Source organism: Mandrillus leucophaeus, unplaced genomic scaffold, assembly GCF_000951045.1.
Source record: "Mandrillus leucophaeus isolate KB7577 unplaced genomic scaffold, Mleu.le_1.0 Scaffold237, whole genome shotgun sequence".
In the NCBI taxonomy this organism is placed as follows: Eukaryota; Metazoa; Chordata; class Mammalia; order Primates; family Cercopithecidae; genus Mandrillus; species Mandrillus leucophaeus.
The window spans coordinates 691,209-718,477 of NW_012102443.1; the positions used below are offsets into that span (position 1 = coordinate 691,209).

At 49.9% G+C, this 27,269-nt stretch overlaps 1 protein-coding gene across 3 annotated transcripts in view; it reads left to right on the top strand.

Moving 5' to 3' along the window:
• POLE (polymerase (DNA directed), epsilon, catalytic subunit) overlaps nt 1–27,269 on the top strand; it is a 74,529-nt gene that overhangs the window by 5,255 nt on the left and 42,005 nt on the right. Inside the window, exons 1-28 of one of the 3 annotated variants that reach the window (XM_011982216.1) lie at nt 1,941–2,079; nt 2,514–2,594; nt 2,993–3,037; nt 3,169–3,261; nt 3,564–3,718; nt 5,483–5,624; nt 5,759–5,839; nt 6,547–6,654; nt 6,996–7,106; nt 7,377–7,462; nt 7,680–7,799; nt 9,508–9,640; nt 9,866–9,979; nt 10,299–10,511; nt 10,820–10,927; nt 14,451–14,579; nt 14,653–14,755; nt 14,894–15,040; nt 15,760–15,905; nt 17,948–18,096; nt 19,053–19,145; nt 19,322–19,466; nt 21,765–21,922; nt 22,280–22,475; nt 23,912–24,126; nt 25,291–25,393; nt 25,829–25,909; nt 26,000–26,122. In XM_011982216.1, the coding sequence (XP_011837606.1) occupies nt 2,005–2,079; nt 2,514–2,594; nt 2,993–3,037; nt 3,169–3,261; nt 3,564–3,718; nt 5,483–5,624; nt 5,759–5,839; nt 6,547–6,654; nt 6,996–7,106; nt 7,377–7,462; nt 7,680–7,799; nt 9,508–9,640; nt 9,866–9,979; nt 10,299–10,511; nt 10,820–10,927; nt 14,451–14,579; nt 14,653–14,755; nt 14,894–15,040; nt 15,760–15,905; nt 17,948–18,096; nt 19,053–19,145; nt 19,322–19,466; nt 21,765–21,922; nt 22,280–22,475; nt 23,912–24,126; nt 25,291–25,393; nt 25,829–25,909; nt 26,000–26,122 (3,453 nt within the window). In that variant the 5' untranslated portion in view covers nt 1,941–2,004. Of the gene's footprint in view, nt 1–1,940; nt 2,080–2,513; nt 2,595–2,992; nt 3,038–3,168; nt 3,262–3,563; nt 3,719–5,482; nt 5,625–5,758; nt 5,840–6,546; nt 6,655–6,995; nt 7,107–7,376; nt 7,463–7,679; nt 7,800–9,507; nt 9,641–9,865; nt 9,980–10,298; nt 10,512–10,819; nt 10,928–14,450; nt 14,580–14,652; nt 14,756–14,893; nt 15,041–15,759; nt 15,906–17,947; nt 18,097–19,052; nt 19,146–19,321; nt 19,467–21,764; nt 21,923–22,279; nt 22,476–23,911; nt 24,127–25,290; nt 25,394–25,828; nt 25,910–25,999; nt 26,123–27,269 lie in introns of those variants that run through there. The other 2 variants (XM_011982217.1, XM_011982215.1) reach the window with 2 other exon arrangements.

Below are 27,269 nucleotides of genomic sequence, written 5' to 3' on the forward strand. Positions count from 1 at the left end.
TCTTGATCTCCTGACCTCGTGATCCGCCTGCCTCGGCCTCCCAAAGTGCTGGGTTTTAATTTTTTGTATTTTTAGTAGAGACGGGGTTTCGCCATGCTGGCCAGGCTGGTCTCGAGCTCCTGACATCAGGTGATCCACCCGCCTTGGCCTCCCAAAGTGCTGGGATTACAGGCGTGAGCCACTGCGCCTGGCCTGACAATCCCTCGTTTTTATTCAAATCATTTCAGTGTTACATGCACTCTTTTGCTTGTATATGTATTTAGTTCTATGCAGTTTTATTATGTGTATATTTGTGCGACTACCACCAAAATCAGTATACAGAACAGTCTGTTGAAAGGATCTCTCATACTACCCCTTTATAGCCATAACCACCTCCATTCCTCCCTTCCTCTCATCCCTGGCAACCAGTAATCTGTTCTCTATCTCTGTAATTTTATTTCAAAAATACTATTCCAAAAATAGTTTATAAATGGAATCATTAAGTGTATAACTTTGGGGCCAGGCGCGGTGGCTCACGCCTGTAATCCCAGCAATTTCAGAGGCCGAGGTGGGCGGATCACTTGAACTCAGGAGTTTGAGACCAGCCTGGCTAACATGGTGACACCCTGTCTCTACTAAAAATACAAAAATTAACTGGGTGTGATGGTGCGCCTGTAGTTCCAGCTACTTGGGAGACTGAGGCACGAGAATCAGTTGTACCCAAGAGGCAGAGGTTGCAGTGTGCTGAGATTGCACCACTGCACTCCAGCCTAGGCAATAGAGTGAGACTCTGTCTCAAGGAAAAAAAAAAAAGTGTATAATTTTGGGAGGTTGGCTTTTTTCACTTAGCATAATTTCCTTGAGGTCCATACAAGTTGTACGTATCAATAAGTTTATTTGGCCAGGTGTGGCGGCTCACGCTTGTAATACCAGCACTTTGGGAGGCTGAGGTGGGCAGATCACTTGAGGTCAGGAGTTCAAAACTAGCCTGGCCAACATGGTGAAACCCATCTCTACTAAAAATACAACAATTACCCAGGCATGGTGGCGCCTGCCTGTAATCCCAGCTACTCGGGAGGCCGAGGCAGGAGAATCGCTTGAACCTGGGAGGCAGAGGTTGCAGTGAGCTGAGATCGTGGCACTGCACTCCAGCCTCGGTTACAGAGTGAGACTCCTTCTCAAAAAAAAAAGGGAAATGTTTATTCCTCTTCATTGCTGAGTAGTATTCCATGGTATGTGTTTTCCAGGTTCACTCTTCGCCTGCTGAGGATCATCTGGGTTGTTTTTAGTTTTTGACTGTTATGAATAAACATGCTATGAACATGAGGTTTCATTTCTCTGGGATAAAATGACCAGGAGAACAATGCTGGGTTTTATGTTTTTTGTTTTTTTTTTTAACTGAGACACAGTCTCACTCTGTTGCCCAGGCTAGAGTGCAGTGGTGCAATCTTAGCTCACTGCAACCTCCACCTCCTGGGTTCAAACAATTCTACCTCAGCCTCCCAAGTAACTGTGATTACAGGTGCACGCTGCCACACCTGGCTAATTTTTGTATTTTTAGTAGAGGTGGGGTTTTGCCATGTTGGCCAGGCTGGTGTCAAACTCCTGACCTCAAGTGATCCACCCGCCTTGGCCTCCCAAAGTGCTGCGATTATAGGTGTGAGCCACTGGGCCTGGCCAGTTTTATGCATTTTTAGTTCTCCAAGAGGCAGCAGTGTCTAGCCATGATTACTGTTTTTGTTAATATTCTGGTTATAAAGTTGAACAGGTTTTGAAGGGCCTGCCCTAATTGTGTTTTTCCAACGAGTCCTTTTATTTTAATGAGCCTTTTTGCCAAGCTCAGAGTTTTTCAGGAATATATCTACCCTGTCATATCTGAAACACACTAGGTGGGATGAGGGTTGCAGAAATAGGTGGCATTACAAACTGTAAGCACTGGGTTCCCTTCTTTCACTCAGAGATGATGGCACCACTTCCTCAGTCTCGGCACTTAAGCGCCTGGAACGGAGTCAGTGGACGGATAAGATGGATTTGCGGTTTGGTTTTGAGCGGCTGAAGGAGCCTGGTGAGAAGACAGGCTGGCTCATTAACATGCATCCTGTAAGCACTCGGTCCTTCTCCCACCCAGGAGTATGGCTGCACCCCTTCTTGTCATAGCATGGTCTTTGTCTAAAGAGTGAGGGACACATGGGGGAACTTTGAGTGGATCAGGTGGGAGATGTAAAGGTTCCCAGCTCTCCTTTCCTCTTTAACGTCATTAAGGGCCACACAGAAGCCACTGTGAGAAGCCAGAGGTGATGGGCATCCCTTTTAGCCATCAGAGTAAAGCTTTCAAGGATTATGAGGGAGAAATGGAGAGAAATCCCCGTTTGGAGTCTGTTACGATGTGGTTCTTGTAAATAAGGCTGGTAGTGTAAACGTAGGGGTGGAGTAAAGACCTAGATGAGAGGGACTGTTTCCCAAAAGGTAGGAGGAAAGTTTCTTTAACTGTGTAGAGGATGATCTTGTGCCTATGTTGACTGATTCTCTTGTAGACTGAGATTTTAGATGAAGATAAGCGCTTAGTCAGTGCAGTGGATTACTACTTTATTCAAGATGACGGAAGCAGATTTAAGGTAAGCCCCTGACCCTGAGAAGCTAAAACCCACTTGCAGTGAGCAGCCGGATCCAAAATGAGGGGTGTTCATCTAGCTCTGTGACTGTCAGGGAGGGCGTGGGAGAGCAGCCCATAGCCCACCAGAACTGGGGCCCTGAAGGCCCCGTCAGTCATCATGTAAGATGTCCTGAGAGAAGCCAGTTCAGGAAGACTGTATGGTGAGCAGTATTATCTTTCAGGTTCTTGCCCCTGTGATAAGTGCACATTCTGACTTCCTGTTATGCTTTAAGAGCTACCAAGGTCAAGGCTGCCCTGGCCCTAGGCTGTTCATGGGATGTAGGAGCAAGCAGTCTGTTTTCACTTTTCTCTCCCTTTTTTCTTTCTCGTCGCCCCTGGATGGGTTGGTGACTCTTACAGGTGGCCTTGCCTTATAAACCGTATTTCTACATTGCAACCAGAAAGGTAAGTGTGTTTTATAGATTCAGGTCAGACGACCAGTGTGTCATTCTGTGGTGGGCTTTGCAACTGGGAAATAGGCAAGGAAGGAAATGTATTTTACCAACGGAAAGCCTTTTCTTTCTGATCCTGATTAGGGTTGTGAGCGAGAAGTTTCATCTTTTCTCTCCAAGAAGTTTCAGGGCAAAATTGCAAAAGTGGAGACTGTCCCCAAAGAGGATCTGGACTTGGTAAGTATCACTCAGACTTTCCAGGGGTAAATGAGGCCAGGATCTACATTGTCCATAGCAGGTGAGATTGGAAGAGGTAGAAATTCAGGTCATCTATTGGGTGATGGGGCAGTGTGGTGACCCTCTATAAAATTCCTTTCAAAGAGCTCTAGTGGTGTTAGTTGGTGCCACATGCAGAGTTGGACAAGGTGCCTTGAAGTCGCCAACTCTTTGACTTATGTGTTTACCTTTGAGTGTTTACCCTCTCACCCATAAAGTCCTGTTTTTCTTTAACCAATGAACGTGATCTCTTTGCATTATAGCCAAATCACTTGGTGGGTTTGAAGCGAAATTACATCAAGCTGTCCTTCCACACCGTGGAGGATCTTGTCAAAGTGAGGAAGGAGATCTCCCCTGCCGTGAAGAAGAACAGGGAGCAGGATCATGCCAGCGACGCGTACACAGCTCTGCTTTCCAGGTAAACTCTGCTCTTGTGAGCAAAGCATCAGCTGGTTCAGAACGACAAGATGGACAGGAGACAGGAACACGTAGCAATAAAGTTACCTTAATGGCTGGCTCTATTTGATACGGAAAACTTGAGCAATTAGGTAGAGATTTTTGTATGTTCCGTGTTAAATAAAACAGTGGCTTCCCAGGTTACATTTTGCGTGTTAGCTCTTTTCCTGTGGAGGGGAGGGTTTATGGTTCTAAAGTTGAGTGGTTGTAATAGTAAAGTCACCTTAGAGGGAGAAGATCCCTCATCCTGCTGCCCTAACACAATCCGTCTGTGAATTTCATTAAGTGCTGAGATTTACACAGCACATCTTCTCCAGAGAACCTTGGGTATCGTCCACGGAAACTGAAGTCTAGAATACCAAACACTGTTCATCAAGTGTTTGAGCCTCAACAATAATAGGATGCAAAGTAACAGATTAGGAAGAGAAAATCTTGAGCAATGAAGTTTGGGTGACTTCGGAAGAACCTACCTTATCCTCTGACAAAGGAAGATCAGTTTGGGATGCTGAACATTTCTGCAGTCCCTACCCTGAGTCCACCTTCCCTGGCAATGCCATAAGTTACTTTTTGAAATATTGGAAGGTGTAATCAGACTGAGTCCTCAGAGGTTTGAGCCGTATCTGAGACTCGTCTTTTTCCCCCTGAATAGCCCATTCATTATTTGAGCTTATGGGCCAATAGTGACCGCAAGGGTGGGCCACATCTTTAGACACGGTGGAGACCCGTGCATAGGCTGTGTGAAGCCCCGGCCTGCTCTTCAGCCTGCATGAGGCAGTCCCCTGAGCATCAGGACCGTGGTGGGATCATGCCTGGGTGCACTCCTCACTGGCAGCACCTAATGTTTTCTTTCTTTTTTCTTCTATTTACTTACTTATTTTCAGACAGGGTCTTGCTCTGTTGCCCAGGCTGGAGTGCGGTGGTGCAGTCATAGCTCACCATGGCCTCGAACTCCTGGGCTCAAGCAATCCTTCCACCTCAGCCTCCTGAGTAACTGGGATCACAGGTGTGTACCCCATGACTGGCTAATTATTATTTTTTTTTTGTAGAGATGAGTCTCCCTATGTTGTCCAGGCCTGTCTTGAACTCCTGGGCCTAAGTGTTCCTGCTGCCTCCCAGAATGCTGGGATTAGAGGCATAAGCCACCATGCTTGGCCCTCTTTTTTTTTTTTTAGTTGGGGTGTAACTCACATCACATAAAATGCATACATCTTACCCTGAATTTTTTTCCTGTCTGTAGGGTTATCGTCCAAGCAATTCTTTATTTTTTTGAGATAGAGTCTCACTCTGTTGCCCAGGCTGGAGTGCAATGGCGCAATCTCGGCTCACTGCAACCTTCGCCTCCCAGGTTCAAGTGATTCTCCTACCTCAGCCTCCGAAGTATCTGGGATTACAGGCGTGCACCACCACGCCTGGCTAATTTTTGTATTTTTAGTAGAGACGGGGTTTCACCGTGTTGACCACGCTGGTCTCAAACTCCTGACCTCAGGTGATCCGCCCTCCTTGGCCTCCCAAAGTGCTGGGATTATAGGCGTGAGCTGCCATGCCCGGCCCAATCCAAGCCATTCTTAAAGGAAGGACTGCCCTGGTCATTGAAACCACCTCAATTTACCCTTTGTGTTTCCTCAGTTTGGACTCTGGTCTCATCTCTTGCTACTGATTTGGAACTCTGGTCCCACCTCCTCCAGACCCTGGCAGCTGAGTTAGTTGCTCTCTTGTTAATTCCTAGTGTTCTGCAGAGGGGTGGTGTAATTACTGATGAAGAGGAAACCTCTAAGAAGATAGCTGATCAGTTGGACAACATTGTGGACATGCGCGAGTACGATGTTCCCTACCACATCCGCCTCTCCATTGACCTGAAGATCCATGTGGTGAGTAGGGCAGGGTTGGGTTGCTGCTCACATGAATTTCCTAACAGCCAGGAGATGATCATTATGGGTGAATCCACACAGGAGTAGACTTTCCTGGATGTAGAACTCCAGTTAACACACTGTGTGTTTTGCAGGCTCATTGGTACAATGTCAGATACCGTGGAAATGCTTTTCCTGTGGAAATCACCCGCCGAGATGACCTTGTTGAACGACCTGTAAGTTTTGTTGCTTGTATTACCTTCATCGTAAAATTTCTGGTTTTCTGGAGAGAATATTCTTTAGTGCTAAAGAGTAAATTTGACTCAAAGATATGTTTCCTGCTTTCCCCCCAAATACTTTATTAAAGGAAATATGGAGTTAGTTTTTCATCAGTTTCTGACAGTATCATTTCCTTTTTTGTTGTATATCACTGCATGACATCAGTATTTGAGCTAGGCAGGATTTGGACATTTGAGGGAAAGCTAGGACTTCCATTGGGTAGTTGATAGTAAAGAGACGTGGTGAAAAATGGATTTGTAACTAGAAGGCCTTGGTTCAAATATGACTTTGTGGTGTTGGGAAAGTCTTTGTATTCAGTTTTCTCTTTTCCGAAACGAAGATATCATCTCTGTGCCACATTTACCTTTCAGGGTTGTCATAACCATCAGAATGAGGTGATGTCTTCTAAAGAGTTTTTCTACTAAAGTTCTGTGATTTTAGGCTTGTCCTGTGATCAGCTGCTCTCTTAGGCGTGTAAGTTTCCACGCCATAGAGAGTCGTGATGCTCTTGACGTAGGTTGGTCAGTCTTAGGGTCCCTATCCCAGCTCTGGAGCCTTTTCACTCTTAACAACCAGAGGGAGGTAGAGCAGGCCGGGGGCCGGTGTTCAGGGAGGCCTGATGGGGAGTTTAGAGCTTGGCTTTATGCTTATTTTGTCCCCACAGGACCCTGTGGTTTTGGCGTTTGACATTGAGACGACCAAACTGCCCCTCAAGTTTCCTGATGCTGAGACAGACCAGATTATGATGATTTCCTACATGATCGACGGCCAGGTGAGCAGGCGACTTCTGGGAAGAAAGCTCCTGGGATGGGGACCTTGTCTGGTCCCCATACTACAGCAGCGTCTGCCCCACAGTTAGGATTTGTTGAGTGAATAATAAGTTAGTCCAGGAATGGGAGCAGCCAGGCCGTTCTGACTTCCAACTGTACCCTCTCCTTTCCAGTGGGAATCCAGACATGGAGGATCTCTTCTCAGGAAGCTTAGGGCACTTTCACGTTGCTGTGGACTTCTTTGTAGTGAGAATCTCTAGGCAGAGTGTGTGGGCAGGGTGGGGACGCCAGGTCTTGGCTTTGCAGCCTCTGACTTGTGCTAATTGCTAATGAACTTCACTAGGGCTACCTCATCACCAACAGGGAGATTGTTTCAGAAGATATTGAAGATTTTGAGTTCACCCCCAAGCCAGAATATGAAGGGCCATTTAGTGTCTTCAATGAACCCGATGAGGTAAGGAGGTATCACTTGTGAAACTGCCTGGTATTGTGGGAAGAAGGGGCATGCGGATCTTTCCAAGGCCTCAGGCATTCCGTCGGATCAGAATTGCAGCTCCATCAGCTTCGTTCTTAGGGTATGACCCTCTTTTCTGCCAGAAACTGGGGCTGGGGTCAGGAATAAGGGCCAGCATGAGGCTGCTGCTTCTGAACTTTGGGGGAGGAATTTGGAAATAGCTTGAAGAAGAGAAAGAGCAGACCTCTGACTGCTGTGACTTGGGTTTAGGCTCATCTGATCCAAAGGTGGTTTGAACACGTCCAGGAGACCAAACCCACCATCATGGTCACCTACAACGGGGACTTTTTTGACTGGTGAGTCTGTGTCTTCTCTGTGAGTAACTGGGCAGCGTTTGAGAGGGAGGGCATTGCATGGTGCGGGGGCGCTTCCCATGTTGACTGAGGAGGTGGCTTCTGGGTTCACTCTGCACCTCCCGTGTCTTGGTTCCTCCCTGGATCTGAGGGAGGAATGGAGAAAGGGGAATTAGAGCCTGATCTTCCCACTTGCTTGTCTGTCCTCTTTCAAACCCAGGCCATTTGTGGAGGCCCGGGCAGCAGTCCATGGTCTGAGCATGCAGCAGGAGATAGGCTTCCAGAAGGACAGCCAGGGGGAGTACAAGGCGCCCCAGTGCATCCACATGGACTGCCTCAGGTAGGGGCCGCACAGCAGCACGGCTCATCACTGCTGTCTGCGAGCGAGATCTGAAGGCCTCTTGCAGACTGTACTGTCACCACATCTCATGGGAGGAGGGTGGCCTCTGAGAGGCTGTTTCAGGTCACCCAAGAGGATGGCAGCTACAACCCTGCCGGGGCCCGGGATGTGCTGTCTTTGACTGTTGGCTGACAATTCGTCAGTGACCAGGCACATTGAGCATCAGCCTCTGGGGTGGGGTAGCCACCGGGAAGACACACTCAACGCACAGGTCCCAGAGCTAGGACCTCATGGAGCTGCACTGCCCAGGCCAGATTGGGATGTGGCAGCCCAGCTGCCTCACAGGACGAGCCTCACAGGACCAGCGCAGATTCCAGATGAGCTGGGGTGGGAGGCAGCTCAAAGCTGCTGAGAATCACGGCGTTCGGGGGCTCTGACATGTCTGGTTGGGCGGACAGGTGGATGTGGAAATGCCAAGAGAAGGAGGCTGGAAGGGAAGGAAGGGGAGGGAGGGAAGGAAGGGGAGGGAGGGAAGGAAGGGGAGGGAGGGAAGGAAGGGGAGGAAGGGAAGGAAGGAAGGGAAGGTAGGGAAGAAAGGGAAAGGAGGGAAGGAAGGGAAAGGAGGGAAGGAAAGGAAAGGAGGGCCCCCGTGACCTCTGTACTCTGCACAGTGCCATTGGAGCGCTTGAAGCCTGAATGCGTTTCTGTTTAGCTCTGATGTTCAGCGGTTGGCTTGGAGAGGGAGGCCAGGAGGCTGGGGCTGGTTTAGCATGTGACAGTCTTGATCCAAGGCAGGGAGTGAGGGGCGTGAGGATTCAGGGTCTATCATGTGGGGCAGGGGCAAGGGGAGGCCCAGGGATGCTGGTTCTCAGGGAGGGGGTGACACCTGGAGTTTTTGTGCCATCCATGGCGACAGGGAATGGGTAGAGAAGGGACTTGAGGTAGGAGGTGACCCCACTACCGATATGCCAGCCTGGAAGCCCCACCCGTATGGGGGCCCTGAAGACCACCATGAGGCTTGGTTTGAGCTCGCACTGTGGATTGGGACTCACTGGGATGTGGGTGGGTCTTGGTGAAAGCTGGGGTAGTGGTTGAACTGAAGGCAAGAGGTAAAGTGAGAAGAAGGCCACAGGGTGGAGGCCGCGGGGGGCGGAGACCGGACATGGCCCCTGGACAGCTGCCTCAGGAAGGCATCTGTAGGGAAGAGGTGGCGACAGGTTCCGGGTAGAGTGTGGGGGCCTTGTTTTCTTAATTTTTATTTAATTTTTATTCTACTTGGCATCCCATCTTGTTTTCTATTAAAGGAGGGTGGGCTTGAGTGTTTCCGTGCTGAAGGGACAGTGTGAGGAGAGAAGCTCAGTGTGGTTGATAGAACTAGGCTCCAGCGGTGCATACCTGAGGTCTGGGGGAGAGGCCCAAGGAGGTAGGGCGCCCTCCAGAGAGGCCACAGGCTCAGCCGAGGGTGGGAGGAAGGCAAGGGCCAGAAGGACCGGTCCTGGTGCTTCCTTGTGTTGTGGATAGGTCTGTGAGATTAACTAGATCCGAATGAAGGGTTTTCATGAGGGGCCTACACCGTTTGGGGCTTTGGTTCCTGGGTGCCTGTTAGGACCTTGCATCTGTCTGTGTGGTGCCCAGTTTTGCCGATTCTCAGGGGTTCCCGGGCTGCATGTTAGAATCGTCCTGGCTTCTGTTTTCATTCTCCTTCCAGGTGGGTGAAGAGGGACAGTTACCTTCCCGTGGGCAGCCACAATCTCAAGGCGGCCGCTAAGGCCAAGCTAGGCTATGATCCCGTGGAGCTGGACCCAGAAGACATGTGTCGGATGGCCACGGAGCAGCCCCAGGCACGTAAGCCACATCCTGCCTCCCTCTGCTGCCATGTGCACGCATGTATGCCAGCCCGCTCCACCCAGCAGGCTGTGTCTCCAGGACACACATGTTTTGTCCTGTGCCCGTCTCCTTACTGCGTGTGCGGCAGGCTGGTCAGGCCAGGCTTTGCTTTCTGTGCTTCACACTTGACCCTGGGCTCTTGACTTTGATGGCCCTGCTCTCTGGCGTTCTCTCCTCAGACACTGGCCACGTATTCCGTGTCAGATGCTGTCGCCACTTACTACCTGTACATGAAGTACGTCCACCCATTTATCTTCGCTCTGTGCACCATCATTCCCATGGAGCCCGATGAGGTGAGTATCTTCTGTCCTCTCAGCACCCTGGCCTCCTCAGCCCTTGCCCCATTCCAAATGCACTGAAGCTGAATTGAGGTGGACGTCCCAGGAGTGCTGGCACCAAAGGCGGCAGTAGAATTCTGGGTGTGATGTTAGGGATGTCCTTTGGGAATTCTCTGGCTCCGATGTGAGGAAGGAACCACAGGAGAATTTGCAGCCATTACTACGAGGTTTTTCTCTCCTTTCTCACTGAAGTTCAGTTTAGATTCCTGGACTTTGCCTGCAAGTCAGGGCCTTTGGTGTCACTTTTGGCTGGAAGCCTTGGTTTCTCTTGCAGGTGCTGCGGAAGGGCTCTGGCACGCTGTGTGAGGCCTTGCTGATGGTGCAGGCCTTCCACGCCAACATCATCTTCCCCAACAAGCAGGAGCAGGAGTTCAATAAGCTGACAGACGACGGACACGTGCTGGACTCCGAGACCTACGTTGGGGGCCACGTGGAGGCCCTCGAGTCTGGGGTCTTCCGCAGCGATATCCCTTGCCGGTTTAGAATGGTGTGCTTCTTCCCTGGGATTCAGTTTCTTCCCACTCTTGTGCTGTGGTAGGACCCAGAAGCTGCAGGGGCTGAAATAAAGCCCCTTCTCCCAATCCTGTCCCATGGCCCCTCACCAGGTGTGGCTTCTCTGGCCCAGCTCCCACTGGGATTTCTTTAGGGCGGTGCACTGTAGAGTGCACATGTGAGTCCCTCTGGAGCTTTCTCGGGCACATCGGGCCACATGCAGCCACAGCATCAAACCTGAGGCGGGCTAGTGTGGATGTGTTTCCCCTCTGACCCCTGTCGTCTCACTGTCGTTGGTGCCAGAATCCTGCTGCCTTTGACTTCCTGCTGCAGCGGGTGGAGAAGACCTTGCGCCACGCCATTGAGGAAGAGGAGAAGGTTCCCGTGGAGCAAGTCACCAACTTTGAAGAGGTAACCGTCCGGGAGGCAGGAAGAGCTAGTCCGTGTTTGGTGCCTTCTTCACAGACCACGTCTTTCAGCAGCACGTTTATTGTGCACCTGCTGCGTGTGATGCTGTGGACGGATGACACAGGGTCTCTGGTGGGACAGGGCAGTCATGGTTGTGACGTGTGATGCTGTCTGCCAAGGTGGGAGAGCTTCATGAGAGGTGGGGTGTGAGCCGCTCCTGAAATGCAGTGACATGGAAGGTGGATCCTGGTGGGATGTGTCCCGTGTCCCGTTTTAAGGCATTAGGACTTTATTTTATAGGCATTGGGGAGCCATTGGAGGTTTTAAATTTTATTTTTTATTGGTGAGACTTTAAAATGACAGTAAATTCCTACAAATGACCGGATTAGTGACTATAAAATCTGTTCACAAAATGGTTAGAAAGCACACTTACAAAGTGTGTTATGTGACTGGAGAGGGAGACACCAGTTCTTTTCTGATCCTCATTCCTCAGGATGTGGCACGTCTCAGGTCTTTTTTTTTTTTTTTTCACTTTTGAGATGGAGTCTCACTGTTGTTGGCCTGGGCTGGAGTGCAACAGCATGATCTTGGCTCACTGGAACCTCTGCCGCCTGGATTCCAGCGATTCTCCTGCCTCAGGCTCCCCAGTAGCTGAGATTACAGGCACCCGCCACCATGCCTGGCTAATTTTTGTATTTTTATTAGAGACGGGGTTTCATCATGTTGTCCAATCTGATCTTGAACTCCTGACCTCGTGATCTGGCCGCCTTGGGCTCCCAAAGTGCCTGGTTTACAGGTGTGAGCCACTGCACCCGGCCTATCTGAGGTCTTCATATCAGACACTGTGCAGCACTACATCATGTTCAGTGAGGCTGCTGGTTTAGAGTTTTTAACAGTTTTCACATTGATGCCAAGAGGCTTTTTTTTTTTTTCCCCGAAGTCTTGCTTTGTCGTCCACACTGGAATGCAATGGCACGATCTCAGCTCACGGCAACCTTTGCCTCCTGGGTTCAAGCGATTCCCCTGCCTCAGCCTCCTGAGTAGCTGGGATTACGGGTGCCCGCCACCATGCCTGGCCAATTGTTGTATTTTTAGTAGAGATGAGGTTTCACCATGTTGGCCAGGCTGGTTTCAAACTCCTGACTGTAAGTGATCTGCCCACCTCAGCCTCCTAAAGTGCTGGAATTACAGGTGTGAGCCACTGCGCCTGCCCCCAAGAAGCATCTTGTAATAGATTCACTAGCCAAAATTTAAACAAGAATGTGTACACTCTTTGCAAACTGTGAAGCACTGTTTGGCTTTTGTCAGCCACAGCTATTATTATACTGCAGGGAACTCTCATGAACTGATCAGGAAGAGAACCTTGTCTGAATAACAAATAGGAGTTAAAGAATGTCGGCCGTGGCCAGGCACAGTGGCTCATGCCTGTAATCCCAGCACTTTCGGAGGCTGAGGCAGGTGGATCACAAGGTCAGGAGATGGAGACCATCTTGGCTAACACGGTGAAACCCCGTCTCTACTAAAAACATACAAAAAAAATTAGCCAGGCGTGGTGGCAGGCGCCTGTAGTCCCAGCTACTTGGGAGGCTGAGGCAGGAGAATGGCCTGAACCTGGGAGGCAGAGCTTCAAGTGAGCCGAGATGGTGCCACTGCACTCCCGCCTGGGCAGCCTGTATTCCCAGCATTTTGGGAGGCCGAGGTGAGTGGATCACCTGAGGTCAGGAGTTCGAGACCAGCCTGGCCAACATGGAGAAACCCCATCTCTACTAAAACTACAAAAAAAAAAAAAATTACCCAGGCGTGGAGGCGAGACATCTTAGAATCTGAGATGGAGTTTTGCTCTCGTTGCCCAGGCTGGAGTGCAATGGTGCGATCTCGGCTTACCTCAACTTCCGCCTCCTGGGTTCAAGCGATTCTCCTGCCTCAGCCTCTTGAGTAGCTGGGATTACAGGCGCCCACCACCAGGCCCGGGTAATTTTTTTTTGTATTTTTAGTAGAGATGGGGTTTCTCCATGTTGGCCAGGCTAGTCTCAAACTCCCAACCTCGGGTGATCCTCCCGCCTCGGCCTCCCAAAGTGCTGGGATTACAGGCATGAGCCACCACGCCCAACCTAGGAGCAGATACTTAAGTCTTTAGGAAACAGTGAGACGGGCAGGTAGGGTGAAGCTGGAGGTGTGGTAGGTGTAAGGACGCCAGGCTCCCTGGTGAGTGCAGAAGGGAGCTCTGTAGATGACATCCTGTCTTGTTAGCGATTCCTAAGTCCCTAAAAGTGCCCTTGAAAGGAAAGCCCGCCGGGCGCGGTGGCTCACGCCTATAATCCCAGCACTTTGGGAGGCCCAGATGGGTGGATCACGAGGTCAGGAGATCGAGACCATCCTAGCTAACACGGTGAAACCCTGTCTCTACTAAAAATACAAAAAATTAGCTGGGTGCAGTGGCACACGCCTGTAGTCCCAGATACATGGGAGGCTGAGGCAGGAGAATGGCGAGAACCTGGGAGGTGGAGCTTGCAGTTAGCCGAGATCGCACCCACTGCACTCCAGCCTGGGTGACAGAGCAAGAGTCCATCTCAAAAAAAAAATAAAAGGAAAGCCCAGGGTCACCTTTGTGTCCCTGAGGGGTCACCTGTGGGGTGGAGGGTGGCTGGGGGGATGTCAGCAGGGGCTCACAGCCACATGGGGCATGTCCAGGTGGTGGTTCCACCGTGGAAACTTGGCCATTCACTTGTCCCAGCCCATCCTCCCCTGTTTGGACTGGACAGCTTTTCAGTACACGCCATTACTGGGCAGGGAAGGGTGCAGTGGAGGCTCTTCCCCAGCTGATTCGTTTACCTATAATTCAAGTAGAAACAATAGGTGATGTTGTGGTATTTCCTGTTCTATGGGATATATATTATTCCTTGTAATCACTTTTTTCTTAAAATTTTAGGTTTGTTTTCTAGTTTTACTACTTTGGAGGGTTTTAAGGATTTTTCTTTTTCTTTTTGTTTGAGACAGGATCTGGCTCTGTTGCCAAGGCTGGAGTGCAGTGGTGCAATCTGGGCTCACTACAGCCTTGACCTCAGGGGCTCAAGTGATTCTTCCACCCCAGCCTTCCGAGTAGCTGGGACTACAGGTGCCACCGCCACACACAGCTAATTTTTTATTTTTTGTAGGGACGGGGGCCCCACTGTGTTGCTTAGGCTGGTCTCGAACTCCTGGGCTCAAGTGATCCTCCGGCCTCAGTCTCTCAAAGTGCTGGGATTACAAGCGTGAACCACTGCACCTGGCCTAAAGGTTTTTTTTTTTTTTTAATACTAAGGAGAGTTTGGTGTTCAAGTAATTTTCCAATAAGACTCCACCAAATTTAATGTATTTCATAGAAATGATGGCAACCCTTCTTAACTGTTTTCTTCTGGCTAGTTTTTGCTCTATTTAGATATTTTTCAGCTTTTTCCTCTCCTGAATGTCTAAAAGGAGTTGGTGAACTACAGCACACGAGGCAGGCTCGGTCACCAGCCTCCGCTGAGTTTTGCTTTCTCTGCAGGTGTGTGATGAGATTAAGAGCAAGCTCGCCTCCCTGAAGGACGTGCCCAGCCGCATCGAGTGTCCGCTCATCTACCACCTGGACGTGGGGGCCATGTACCCCAACATCATCCTGACCAACCGCCTGCAGGTGAGACTTTACTTCCTGCCTCAGAGTCGGAGCTCTCTCTGCCCAGCCCTAAGTGCTTTCTCACCCCTCGCAGCCCTCTGCCATGGTGGACGAAGCCACCTGTGCTGCCTGTGACTTCAATAAGCCTGGAGCAAACTGCCAGCGGAAGATGGCCTGGCAGTGGAGGGGCGAGTTCAGTGAGTGTTGGCCGCCTGGGTGGGCACTCAGCGGGAAACGGGTGGGTGAGTGTTGGCCACCTTTCCCCATACACACTCAGTGGGAAGCTGGTGCATCTGTGCCTCCTTTTGAACTTGCTCCCATTGCCTCCTTCCCAGTGCCAGCCAGTCGCAGCGAATACCATCGGATCCAGCACCAACTGGAGTCAGAGAAGTTCCCCGCCTTGTTCCCAGAGGGGCCGGCTCGGGCCTTTCACGAACTGTCCCGCGAGGAGCAGGCGAAATACGAGAAGAGGAGGCTGGCGGGTGAGTGCCTTGGCATGGTCGCAGCTGTAAAGGTGTGGCTCCTGCTCCCGCTCTCTGTTCTTGCTGGGCTGCGTGGGTCCATCCCAGCTGGGACCGCAGAGGTGTTGTCAGAGCAGACCGGAAGCTGCTCTGGGTCACTGTAAGCTGTGCTCTCGCTGCAGGATCCTTTATTTGCTTCCCCTTCTGCAGGTGTTAGACACTGCTGTTCTGTGGTCTTGGGGTATTTGGCCTGTTCCTACCCCTGGGCTGTCCTATTTCTTTCTTCCTTTTTTTTTTTTTTTTAAAAAAACAAGGTCTCACTCTGTCACCCAGGCTGGAGTGCAGTGGTGTGATCTTGGCTCACGGCAGCCTCGACCTCCCAGATGCTGGCAATCCTCCCATCTCAGCCTCCTAAGTAGCTGGGACTACAGGTGTGCGCCACCATGCCTGGCTAATTTTTTGTATTTTTTGTAGAGATGGAGTCTCGCCATGTTGCCCAGGCTGGTCTCAAACTCCTGGGATCAAGTGATCCGCCTGCCTCGGCCTCCTAAAGTGCTGAGATTACAGGTGTGAGCCACCGTGCCCGGCCTCCTTTTTCAATATGAGAAACTAGCAGTGTGTCTGAGCTGTTGCTTCTTTGTGGTGACGTAGAAGCCATGTTCCTCAGCACCCCTGTGCCCTGGCTCCCTCTGCTCTGGGAGATCTCACCCACCTGCTCCGCCCCTCTCCATCATGCTTAGATTACTGCCGGAAAGCCTACAAGAAGATCCACATCACCAAGGTGGAAGAGCGCCTCACCACCATCTGCCAGCGGGAAAACTCCTTCTACGTGGATACCGTGCGTGCCTTCCGGGACAGGCGCTATGAGTTCAAAGGGCTCCACAAGGTGAGTTCTGAGGTCCTGCAAGCTTTGGCCTCTGTAAGGGCAGTTTCGGTTGGCTCATGAAATGGGCACTCTTGGCTGCTTGCCTGGGATCCTCCAAGCAGACACCTGCGCTCGGATGATAACATGCAGTTGTTTTTGACTTGGAAGAGTTGATGGCCACGAAGGATGTAGACCATCATCCATCCTGGTCCGAGGCCTCAGAAAGACCCTAAAAGATGATTTCTGAAGTGATTATTTAGAGCAGGGGTCAGCAAGCTACAGCTGGCTAGCTGTTTGAGTACATCAAGTTTTACGAACCCAACTGCCTTCACCTATTGCTTGTCTCTTTCCCGCTGTCATGGAAGGTGAGGAGTTCCGAGAAACTCGAAGGTCTTCTCATCTGTGGTATTCACTATCCAGCCCTTCGTGTTTAACTGACGTATTTCATGCAGTAGGAACATGGAAAATGCATAGCAACACCTCTGTTTTGATATCAATGGGTCATTATTTTATATCTAATCAGATTGAGCCATTTTTTTTCTGAGAGACCTTCACTGTAGACTCAGTACGGCCCCTCTGTGCAGCCCCCTGGAGTCCTGCACTGCCCTGCTGAACTCATTGTCACATGTTCTTTTTTATAATGGTAAGGCAGACATAATATGATATTTAGTGTTTTTAAGTGCTCAGTTCAGGGGCATGAAACATATTCATACTGTTGTACAACTATCACCACCATCTACCTCCAAAACTCTTCGCCTTCTCAAATGGAAACTCTTGTCTCCATTAAACCGTAGCTCCCTACCTCCTCCCCTGGCCCCTAGCGACCCCCATTCCACTTTCTGTCTGAATTCCACAACTCTAGGGATGTCATGTAAGTGAATAGTGCAGTATTTGTGTATTTATGACTGACTTTTTCACTTAGCATGATGCTTTCTTTTTTGGAGACGGGATCTCACTCTGTCACCCAGGTTGGAGTACAGTGGTGTGACCTTGGCTCACTGCAGCCTCCACCTCCCAGGCTCAAGTGATCCTCCCACCTAGCCTCTCCAGTACCTGGGACCACGCCTGATTTTTGTATTTTTGGTAGAGATGGGGGTTCACCATGTTGCCCAACCTGGTCTCAAGGTCCTGAACTCAGGTCATCTATCCACTCCAGCCTCCCACAGGGCTGGGATTACAGGCGTGAGCCACTGCACCCAGCCTTAGCATGATGTTTTCAACATTTATCAACATATAGCATGTATCCATACTGCATTTTTGTAAATGGCTGAATAACATTTCGTTGTGTGGATTTGTCACATTTTGTTTATCCCTTCCTACGTGGATGTTCACTTGGCTTGCTTCCACCTTTCGGCTATTGTGAGTAATCCTGGTTTGAACATGGGATACAAGTATGTCTTCAGGTCTCTGCTTTCGGTTATTTTGGACATGCACCCACCAGTAGAGTTGTTGGGTCATATGATAATTCTACATTTTCCTTTTAAGGAACTGCCGTACTATCTCACTTTATTTTAATTAAGCAGTTGCTAAATTACTTGTTCATCTGTCTCCCTCGTCAAATAAGCACCAAAAGTGTAGTGACTGCCTTGTGCTTCAGAGTACAATGGAGTTCCTGGCACATACTAGGCACTCCGTAATTATCTTAATGAATTTGTTTTTGTTCTTTAAATACCAAGCCTTTAAAAACCTTTTCTCATGTTGGATGGGGAATTTGATGAGACATCTGCGGTCTCAGCTGCATTTCTTTATTGATCGATTTTACCAGGGACCTGCTGAGTAGCTTTTGTTCCCTAGAAAGTGTGCTGAAGAGTTTAGAGATCTCAGGCCATAAAATCTACAATGTTTAAATGATTCTGTCAACACAGACAGAGACAGAAGAAAGGAAGTGTGACAAAATATGACAATTGGCCAGTCTAGGAGAAGAATATACGGTCTTCATTGTACTGGTATTTTAGGTTTTCTATAGATTTGAAAATTTTCAAAATACTAAAAACCTGGGCCATTGACTTTGTAGAATGTGAGATGGAAGAATCTGAGGTGCTGCATGTTCATGTGCTTCTCAGGTGTGGAAAAAGAAGCTCTCAGCGGCCGTGGAGGTGGGCGACGCGGCCGAGGTGAAGCGCTGCAAGAACATGGAGGTGCTGTACGACTCGCTGCAGCTGGCCCACAAGTGCATCCTGAACTCCTTCTACGGCTACGTCATGCGCAAGGGGTAGGTGGGGCCCGGGCCCAGGAGAGGCTTATGGGAGGAATGGATGAGTCCACATTTAAGGCGGCTTCAGGTGTAGGTTGCCACGCATGGAGGGCTGTTCATCTGATTCAAGGAATATTGGAGGGAGGAGGCTTTGAGCTGGGGTGGAGCTGGGAGGTTGAGGAGAGTGGGGCCACACTGACTTTGAGGGTCTGGGCATCCATGAGTGATGCGTGCTGTGGGGTGTACGTGTCTCTGCATCATGGGCTGGAGACACGACTTGCCATTTTCCAGCGTGTTTATATCTCGCAGCTTGGATCCTCACTCAGGGACTTGCAGAGTCTGGGGCGGTTGCTTCACATCACGTCTGTGTGTCAGGGAGGGGCAGAGAAGCGACTGACAAGGGGCATGGGGCTGGTGCCGGGAGGGGAGGGTGGGGCAGCTGACATCAGGGCTGGGACCCAGGCTGGAGGAGGGTCAGGCCTGGCAGGTAGGCCTGGGCTTTCTCTGAGAAGCTGGAGGTGAGAATGGGGCTTGGGAGGAGGTGTGAAGAGAGTAGAGAAGGTGTGAATGGTCCTGGGTGGTTTTTTTTTTTTTTTTTTTTTGAGACAAGAGTCTCGCTCTGTTGCCCGGCCTGGAGTGCAGTGGCCGGATCTCAGCTCACTGCAAGCTCCGCCTCTGTCCTGGGTGGTATTAAGAGTCCTGCTGAGGCTGGAGTCCTGAACTCAGGACGCAGTGGCACATATTGCACCCTTCCAGATCCTTCCTGAGCCATGCTGGGCACCAAGGCGAGGACAGAGAAGTGTCCTCGGGCACAGCCAGATTCTACCTTAGTTCTGTCCTGGTACATGCACGTTTGGCTGCCTCCCTTGTCCCTGTTGTGTCTCTCCTTGTCCTCCTCCCTACTCCTTACTGCCTCTGATACCCCCTGGAGGAGCCATGCCAGCCCCACCCACCAGTTTGTGGTGTCCTCTCAGGGCTCGCTGGTACTCCATGGAGATGGCTGGCATCGTCTGCTTCACAGGGGCCAACATCATCACCCAGGCGCGGGAGCTGATCGAGCAAATTGGGTGAGCGCAGAAGGGGAGCCGTGGGGCTGGGAGCAGGTCCTGGGGGCAAACGTGGGCAGGAAGGAAGGAGGGAAGGCTGGAGGCCACTGGGCAGGAAGGAAGGAGGGAAGACTGGAGGCCACACACTGGGCGGGAAGGAAAGGGGAACTCATGACCTTGCTCCTCTTTCCCTGAAGGAGGCCCTTAGAGCTGGACACAGATGGAATATGGTGCGTCCTGCCTAATAGCTTCCCAGAAAATTTTGTCTTCAAGACGACCAATGCAAAGAAGCCCAAGGTGACCATCTCCTACCCAGGCGCCATGTTGAACATCATGGTCAAGGTTAGTCTGGGGCCTCCGGTCCTGAAGCGCTGGCTGGCCTGGTGTCAGTGCCCTGACGTCACTGGCTCTGCAGCACCTCACAGTGTGCGTGCCTTCCTGGCACCCAGTACCCTCCCAGCACTGCTCACATTGCTTTTCTGTAGCCTGAAGACCATGGTCAGAAGGTATCAAGTGATTCCACTCCTTTCTCTTTCAGCATAGCACCCAGACTTTTTTGCTTTTAACTTTTTATTTTGAAATAATTTTAAACTTACAGGAAATTACAAAAATAGTACAGAGAATTTCTGTATCTCCATCAACCTGCTTCCCCTAACGCTGACCTCGCATAAACCATGGTGCGCTTGTCAAAACTAAGAAACCTATGTCTGTGTCCCTGTAACTGCACCGCAGACCTCACCTGGATTTCCCGTTTTCCCGCCACAGCCCCTCCTCTCTCCCAGGATCCCGGCAAGGACCCACGTGGAGATGAGTTGTCCTGTCCTGGTCCTTGTGTCACGACCTCACCCTTTGGTGGTGCCGGCCAGGCGATGGTTGGCTGTCCCTTGATCAGGGGTTGTCTGTTGTTTCTTGTGACTAGACTGAGGTGATTTGGGTTTTTGGAGCAACTCCACAGGGGTGACACCCTCCCCACGTTCTCAGGTGCCTCATGTTGGTTTGTGGTGGTGTGGTGATGTGGGTGTATTGTGGGGATGGCTTAGTCTCCTGCCTGAGGGGCTTCTGCAGGCCTCACTGTGGCGCTCCTGTGCCCCCTCCTATGCGGATCCTCAGTCGTAAATACACACCCAGTGGAGAGGAATAAGCGTCCCTGGACGAGGGCTGTCAGAGTTTCTGGACATGTATTAGAGCCATCACAGCAGCAAATAAATACCGTGGAGCAGGTGCTTTGAGACCGTGCGTCCCCAGCTGCTCCGTAAGCTTCTGTCCACTGTGTTAGCGTTGCTGGTGGGCCGCACCTGAAGCAGTTATAGCTGGGGTTTCCTGTGGTGGTTTTCCCTGGCAATTGTCTGTTTCCCCCATTCCTTCTACTGTATTAATTGGGATCCTGTAGGGAAGCGTTGTTATCCTTCTTTCCCATTTGTTCTCACTTATTTGTCTCCTCATTGACATCAGTGTGGATTTGCGGATCAGAGTGGACATCCTGGGGTTATTGTTCTTAGGACCAGAGTGACTTCCTGCTCCACATGTTCCCCTTGGGCCACTGGGGCCTCCTGGATTGTGGCGTGTTCTTGGGACATGCCCTCTTGTCTTTGTTTCTGGAGCACTTTCTTACTTCTTGGTACTGTAAGGTCCACCAACCTCATCTTGTATTTTCCCTGCTCCAACCTGGAGTCAGCCAGTTGTCCAAGAAGAATGATGTAAAAACCCGAGATGGGCGCGGGCTGTGCTCACTGTTCCCGGGAGTGTCATGGCTTCCGTCTCTCACAGTGGAGGCATCCAGGAAGTACGTGTCTAGTAACGCACGCACACAGTGCTGTTTATTTCTGTGTCTGGCTGCCTGGATGCGTTTAAACACATGAATTGCCCCTTTCTTATGAGTGGCTTCTTTCTCCTGCAGTGATAAACCTGTTTCTAATTTCTCAATATATGTGTTTGCTCAATCCTAGAGTACATGTAAAGTGGTTTTAGAATTGCTCACAGACTTGTGCCCCATGAGAAGTAATTTCACTGCCACTGTGCAGCGTTTGTAGATAGTTACTTTTGTTCCCAGCCTTACCCTGTCCAGTCAGCAGAGTTCACAGGGCAACTCCTTCCTCCCCACGCTGTCAGCATGTTGTGCTGTACGTCCACAGTGCTGTTGGGCTCATTTGGTCCGGTCTGCACCCCTCTTGGGATCCCAGCACCGTGACTGGATGGTTTGTAATTTGCACACAGTGATGTTCACTCTGTAGCATACAGCGCTGTGGGTTTGGACAGGTGCATAGTGTGTGTGTCCAGCACCACAGAGCAACACAGAACAGCTGCAACCGCTTTGTCAGCAAATCCTCTCCCTACCCCGAAACCCTGGCAACCCCCAGTGTGTTTTTTGTACTGTAATTTTGCTTTGTTGAAAATGTCATGTAAATGGAAGCATATGGCATATAGCCTTTTGGGTCTGGCTTCTTGGACCTAACAGATACACCTGAGTTTCACCACTTGGTTGTGTGCATTAGAACTTCCTTCTTTCATGCTGCCAAGTCGTGTCGGTTATGTGGAAAAGCCTCAGTTTGCCAATCCATCCACTCCTGGAGGGACACCAGGTGGTTTCCAGGTTTGGGCCGTCATAAGTGAAGCTTCTCGCTCTTCACTATCGTTTCTTAGGAAGGTTTCACCAATGACCAGTACCAGGAGCTGGCCGAGCCGTCCTCACTCACCTATGTCACCCGCTCAGAGAACAGCATCTTTTTTGAGGTTGATGGGCCCTACCTTGCCATGATTCTTCCAGCCTCCAAGGAGGAAGGCAAGAAACTGAAGAAGAGGTGGGACTCTCATGGCTTTTGTGCTTTAGAAAGTACATGGATTGAGATAGATTAAATTTAACCCAGAAAGGAGGTTGGATCAGGAGCCAGGATAGAAACAGACCCGGGTTCTTGTGGTCTTACTGATTCCATTTGCACCAGCTCTGTCTGCCTGCTGCGTATTCTGGCTCTGGCTACAGGCCCTTCAGTCATTTTCCTTTTAGAGAAGCAGTGGCCTGAGGGGGAGAGATGTTTGCTGCCTGGTGGATGACAAGTGGAGGGTTGGAAAGGGAAGAGGCAGGCAGAGAGGGTGAGGCATAGCTAGTGGCTCACCAGTGCTCCTTGCCACTGCTGTGCTTGCCTTTTTTTTTTTTTCAGGTATGCTGTGTTCAATGAAGACGGTTCTCTGGCTGAGCTCAAGGGCTTTGAGGTCAAACGCCGCGGGGAACTGCAGCTGATTAAGATCTTCCAGTCCTCGGTGTTTGAGGCCTTCCTCAAGGGCAGCACGCTGGAAGAGGTGTATGGCTCTGTAGCCAAGGTGGCTGACTACTGGCTGGACGTGCTGTACAGCAAGGTAAGGGCTGTACCCTCCATCCTCACCTGCTCTGAAGGATGAAGGACCCTGCAAGAAGGGGACCCCGTGCTTCTTGGGCTCCTGGAGACCAAGGTGACTGAAGAACTCAGGGCCAATCCTGATGAAATCCCAAGACCTCCTGAGCACAATTATCCCTTGGAGTTCCCCTCAGCTTCTGCATCCAGGGACACAACTCTGTGAAGGAAATGTTTTTCTAAATAGTGTGATAAGCCCAGCATGGTGATGCGTGCTTGTGGTCCCAGCTACTTGGGAGGATCACTTGGGACCAGGAAGTAGAGGCCACAATGAGCTGTGATTGCAGCACTGCATTCCAGCCTGAGATATTTGCTTATTTCTATGTTACTTTGTATTTTTTATGTTTTTCAGGCTACATAACATTTTATCAGTTTACATACCGTAATTTACATAACTAGTCCACGATTATTTACTACCAGTTAGGTTTCACATTTCCATTGTTATACATGGTGTTGCGTTGAACATCTCGGTGCATGTTTCCCAGGCACAGGTGTCTTGGGTAGAAGGAATACTAGAACAGTGCAGTGCTTTCCTGACTTGCTTTGCTGTGTGGGCTTCTGTTTCTTGGCATATTGTCTTGTATAGAGTGACACACATGTGCAAGGGAGCACTGGGGGTTTCACACAGAATATTCATGAGCCCAGCACCCCTTACAGGATGTGGGGGGGCCTGTGGTCAGGAACATGTGTGCAAAGCAGCAGCTCCAGCTGGATGTGGACGCCACACTGGAACTGCTCAGGCCACTCTCCAGCAGGCCGGAGTTTCTCTTTCCTCTCTTCTGGCTCTTCCTGCCCCTTCTTTCTCTTCCTTTCAAGGAGAAAAACTTCCTGTCTTAGGCAGAGCAACATCCTTTTCTGCAGCCGTGGTGCTCTTCAGTAAATTCTTCTTGATATTTTGTGCACAGTTTAATAAAACAAGCCAAGCCAGACGTGGTGGCTCACGCCTGTAATCCCAGCACCTGGGAGACCTAGGCGGGCAGATCACTTGAGGTCAGGAGCTGGAGACCGGCGTGGCCAACCTGGCAAAACCCTTTCTCTACTAAAAATACAAAAATTAGCTGGATGTGGTGGCGTGTGCCTGTAATCTTAACTACTTGGGAGGCTGAGGCACGAGAATCGCTCGAACCCTGGAGGGGAGGTTTTAGTGAGCTGAGATTGCACCACTGCGCTCCAGCCTGGGTGACAGAACGAGACCGTGTCTCAAAAAATAAAATAAAAGCTAAAGTTTTATGTGTGTGTCTTTTAAAGTATTGCCACACAGGCATATGAGAGAGCTCTTTGAAATTGCAGCCTTCTGCGTCTCAGGCTAGAGAAGGGCATGGGCTAGAGGAGCACAGTCCAGGGTGAGTCCAGACTCTGCCCCTTGATTTCTGCAGTGTTTTATGCGTTGTCTTTCTCTAGGCAGCCAACATGCCTGACTCTGAGCTGTTCGAGCTCATCTCTGAGAACCGTTCCATGTCTCGGAAGCTGGAAGATTACGGGGAGCAGAAGTCTACATCCATCAGCACAGCAAAGCGCCTGGCTGAGTTCCTGGGAGACCAGATGGTCAAGGATGCAGGACTGAGTTGCCGCTACATCATCTCCCGCAAGCCCGAGGGCTCCCCTGTCACAGAGAGGTGAGGGCTCCCCCCGTCACGGAGAGGCGAGGGCTCCCCCGTCACGGAGAGGTGAGGGCTCCCCCCTGTCACGGAGAGGTGAGGGCTCCCCCTGTCAAAGAGAGGTGAGGGGTTCCTTACAGATTTGGGCTATGTTTAATACCAAGTTTGGGGATGGCATAAGTGTCCATCAACCAGAAATGGATAATTGTTATTTAGTAGGGAATGAGATACACTATACCAGAGTTCAAAGGGTTGAATTGCAGCTACAGGTTACAGCACTGACAGTTTGAAATCATGTTGGAGAAAAAAGCAAAAATCAGGTTGAAGGAAGACCCCTGATGCCTCCATGTATGTAAAACTTAAAAACACGGAAACTGCTCTTTTTTTTTTTTTGGTGGTTATATACAAATAGGACTAGTACAAATGCCTGCATGGGGTTGATGATAAACACCAGAATAAAGGTTGTCTTTACTTCTGTGTGAGGAGGGAATAGGTTGGGGTCACACAGGGCTTCACTCTAATCATCTCACACAGGAAGTCGAAGTGGCCAAGTGTTGGAGCTTGATGGAGCCGAGTGGATGCATGGTGTGCGTGTCATCTTTAAGTCTCCTTATGTTTGCAGTATTCACCTCAGATGTTTCCTCCAGTGAAGGAGAAGCACTGACGGTTGCCAGTTGCTTTGCTAGTGACGTGAAAACAGGCTCATTCTTTCTAGAAAGCAGCCAGAGTCTTCTGTGTGTTTCTCAGCGAGGAACATGTAGACACAGTTATGAACGTGCACCTGTTTGCCTATACGCATGCACGTGGTTACTCAGTGAGAAACACAGACATGTTTACGCACACATGCACATCTTTGCCTATACGCATGCGCGTACCCAGTGAAAAACGTAGACGTGTTTACGCATACACATGCATTTATGAGTATGCATGCACATGGTTACACCATGAGGAACATGTAGACATGGTTACATACACACGTGCATGTGTTTACACATACACATGCACGTGTTGCCGAGGAACCTGTAGGTATGTTTGTGCATACATATGCACGCAGATGTGTACATTGATATTTGTGAACAGCTGTTACAAGTCCTTATTTCCATGTTCATTTGATAAGAATTATGATCAGATTTTGGGTGATTTTCACTATTACTGAGCTGTGTGCCTGTCTTCCTCACCCAGGGCCATCCCACTTGCCATTTTCCAAGCAGAGCCTATGGTGAGGAAGCACTTTCTCCGGAAATGGCTCAAGAGCTCTTCCCTTCAAGACTTTGATATTCGAGCAGTGAGTGCCAATTGCATTTTCTACTCTTCAAAGTTTACAAGGAAAGCTAGACAGAGCAGAATATGTCTGAGTTGGATTATGTTTTTTGTCTGGCGTCTTCACTCCTGACTTCCTCCTTTCTGATAAGTAATAGGTGAGGAACTAATAACCCTTTAGGGCAAATGGACAACATGAAGTGCCTAGGGCCCTTTAGCTATTCTATTGGATGGACTAAGCCCAGGGGTGTTGGCTCAGCCACCTTCTAGCTCTGTGATCTGGAGGAGTCAGTGAAGCTCCCTGTCTTGGTATCCTCTGCTGTGCAGTGGGCACCTTTCATCATAGAGTTTCTGAGAGGATTAAATAAGACACAGTGTTTAGCCCTGTGCTCAGCACGAAGTGAGCCTCACACATGGCTGCTGCCACCTACTATTCTCTGCCTGTTTCCTGCACACACAGATTCTGGATTGGGACTACTACATTGAGCGGCTGGGAAGCGCCATCCAGAAGATCATCACCATCCCCGCAGCCCTGCAGCAGGTGAGGGCGGGGTCAGCGGCATGGGCTGTGGGGCTGAAAACCGTGCAGTTAGACAAGGATCTCTCTCTGATGGGTGTTGGCCTCACACAGGTAAAGAACCCAGTGCCACGCGTCAAACATCCCGACTGGTTGCACAAAAAACTGCTGGAGAAGAATGATGTCTACAAGCAGAAGAAGATCAGTGAGCTCTTCACCCTGGAGGGCAGGAGACAGGTGATGGTGGGGCCGCCAAGGCCAGGCTGGGCGGGATCCTCGTGACATGCAGGACACCAGGCTCCTTACACTGCTGTGTGTGCTATAGTGAAGCACACTGTATTGAAGTGTTGAAAGTGGACTTTTTCTGAAAACGTGCCCCTTGGCACTTTACTCTCTAACTCTGCATGTCACTCTTGTTAATAGGACACCATTGTGAGCCTCAGGTGAGGGCAAGGAACTGTCTCCTTATATGAAAATATTAGGGTGTACTAATTAGACTCAGTGCCTTGGGCAGATCACTGTCTCTTGAAGCCCCAGTTTTCTGAACGTGAAATGAATATCTTTCCTATGGAAACACTTGGAAACACAGGACACAGTGTAATAAAAGGTACAGTGAAAGTCAGAAGAGCAAAAGGAAAATTCTTAAGTACTGAAAATTAGAAGTAAACTATAAATTAGAGCCGTGTCATCTTTAAGTCTCCTTATGTTTGCAGTATTCACCTCAGATGTTTCCTCCAGTGAAGGAGAAGCACTGACGGTTGCCAGTTGCTTTGCTAGTGACGTGAAAACAGGCTCATTCTTTCTAGAAAGCAGCCAGAGTCTTCTGTGTGTTTCTCAGCGAGGAACATGTAGACACAGTTATGAACGTGCACCTGTTTGCCTATACGCATGCACGTGGTTACTCAGTGAGAAACACAGACATGTTTACGCACACATGCACATCTTTGCCTATACGCATGCGCGTACCCAGTGAAAAACGTAGACGTGTTTACGCATACACATGCATTTATGAGTATGCATGCACATGGTTACACCATGAGGAACATGTAGACATGGTTACATACACACGTGCATGTGTTTACACATACACATGCACGTGTTGCCGAGGAACCTGTAGGTATGTTTGTGCATACATATGCACGCAGATGTGTACATTGATATTTGTGAACAGCTGTTACAAGTCCTTATTTCCATGTTCATTTGATAAGAATTATGATCAGATTTTGGGTGATTTTCACTATTACTGAGCTGTGTGCCTGTCTTCCTCACCCAGGGCCATCCCACTTGCCATTTTCCAAGCAGAGCCTATGGTGAGGAAGCACTTTCTCCGGAAATGGCTCAAGAGCTCTTCCCTTCAAGACTTTGATATTCGAGCAGTGAGTGC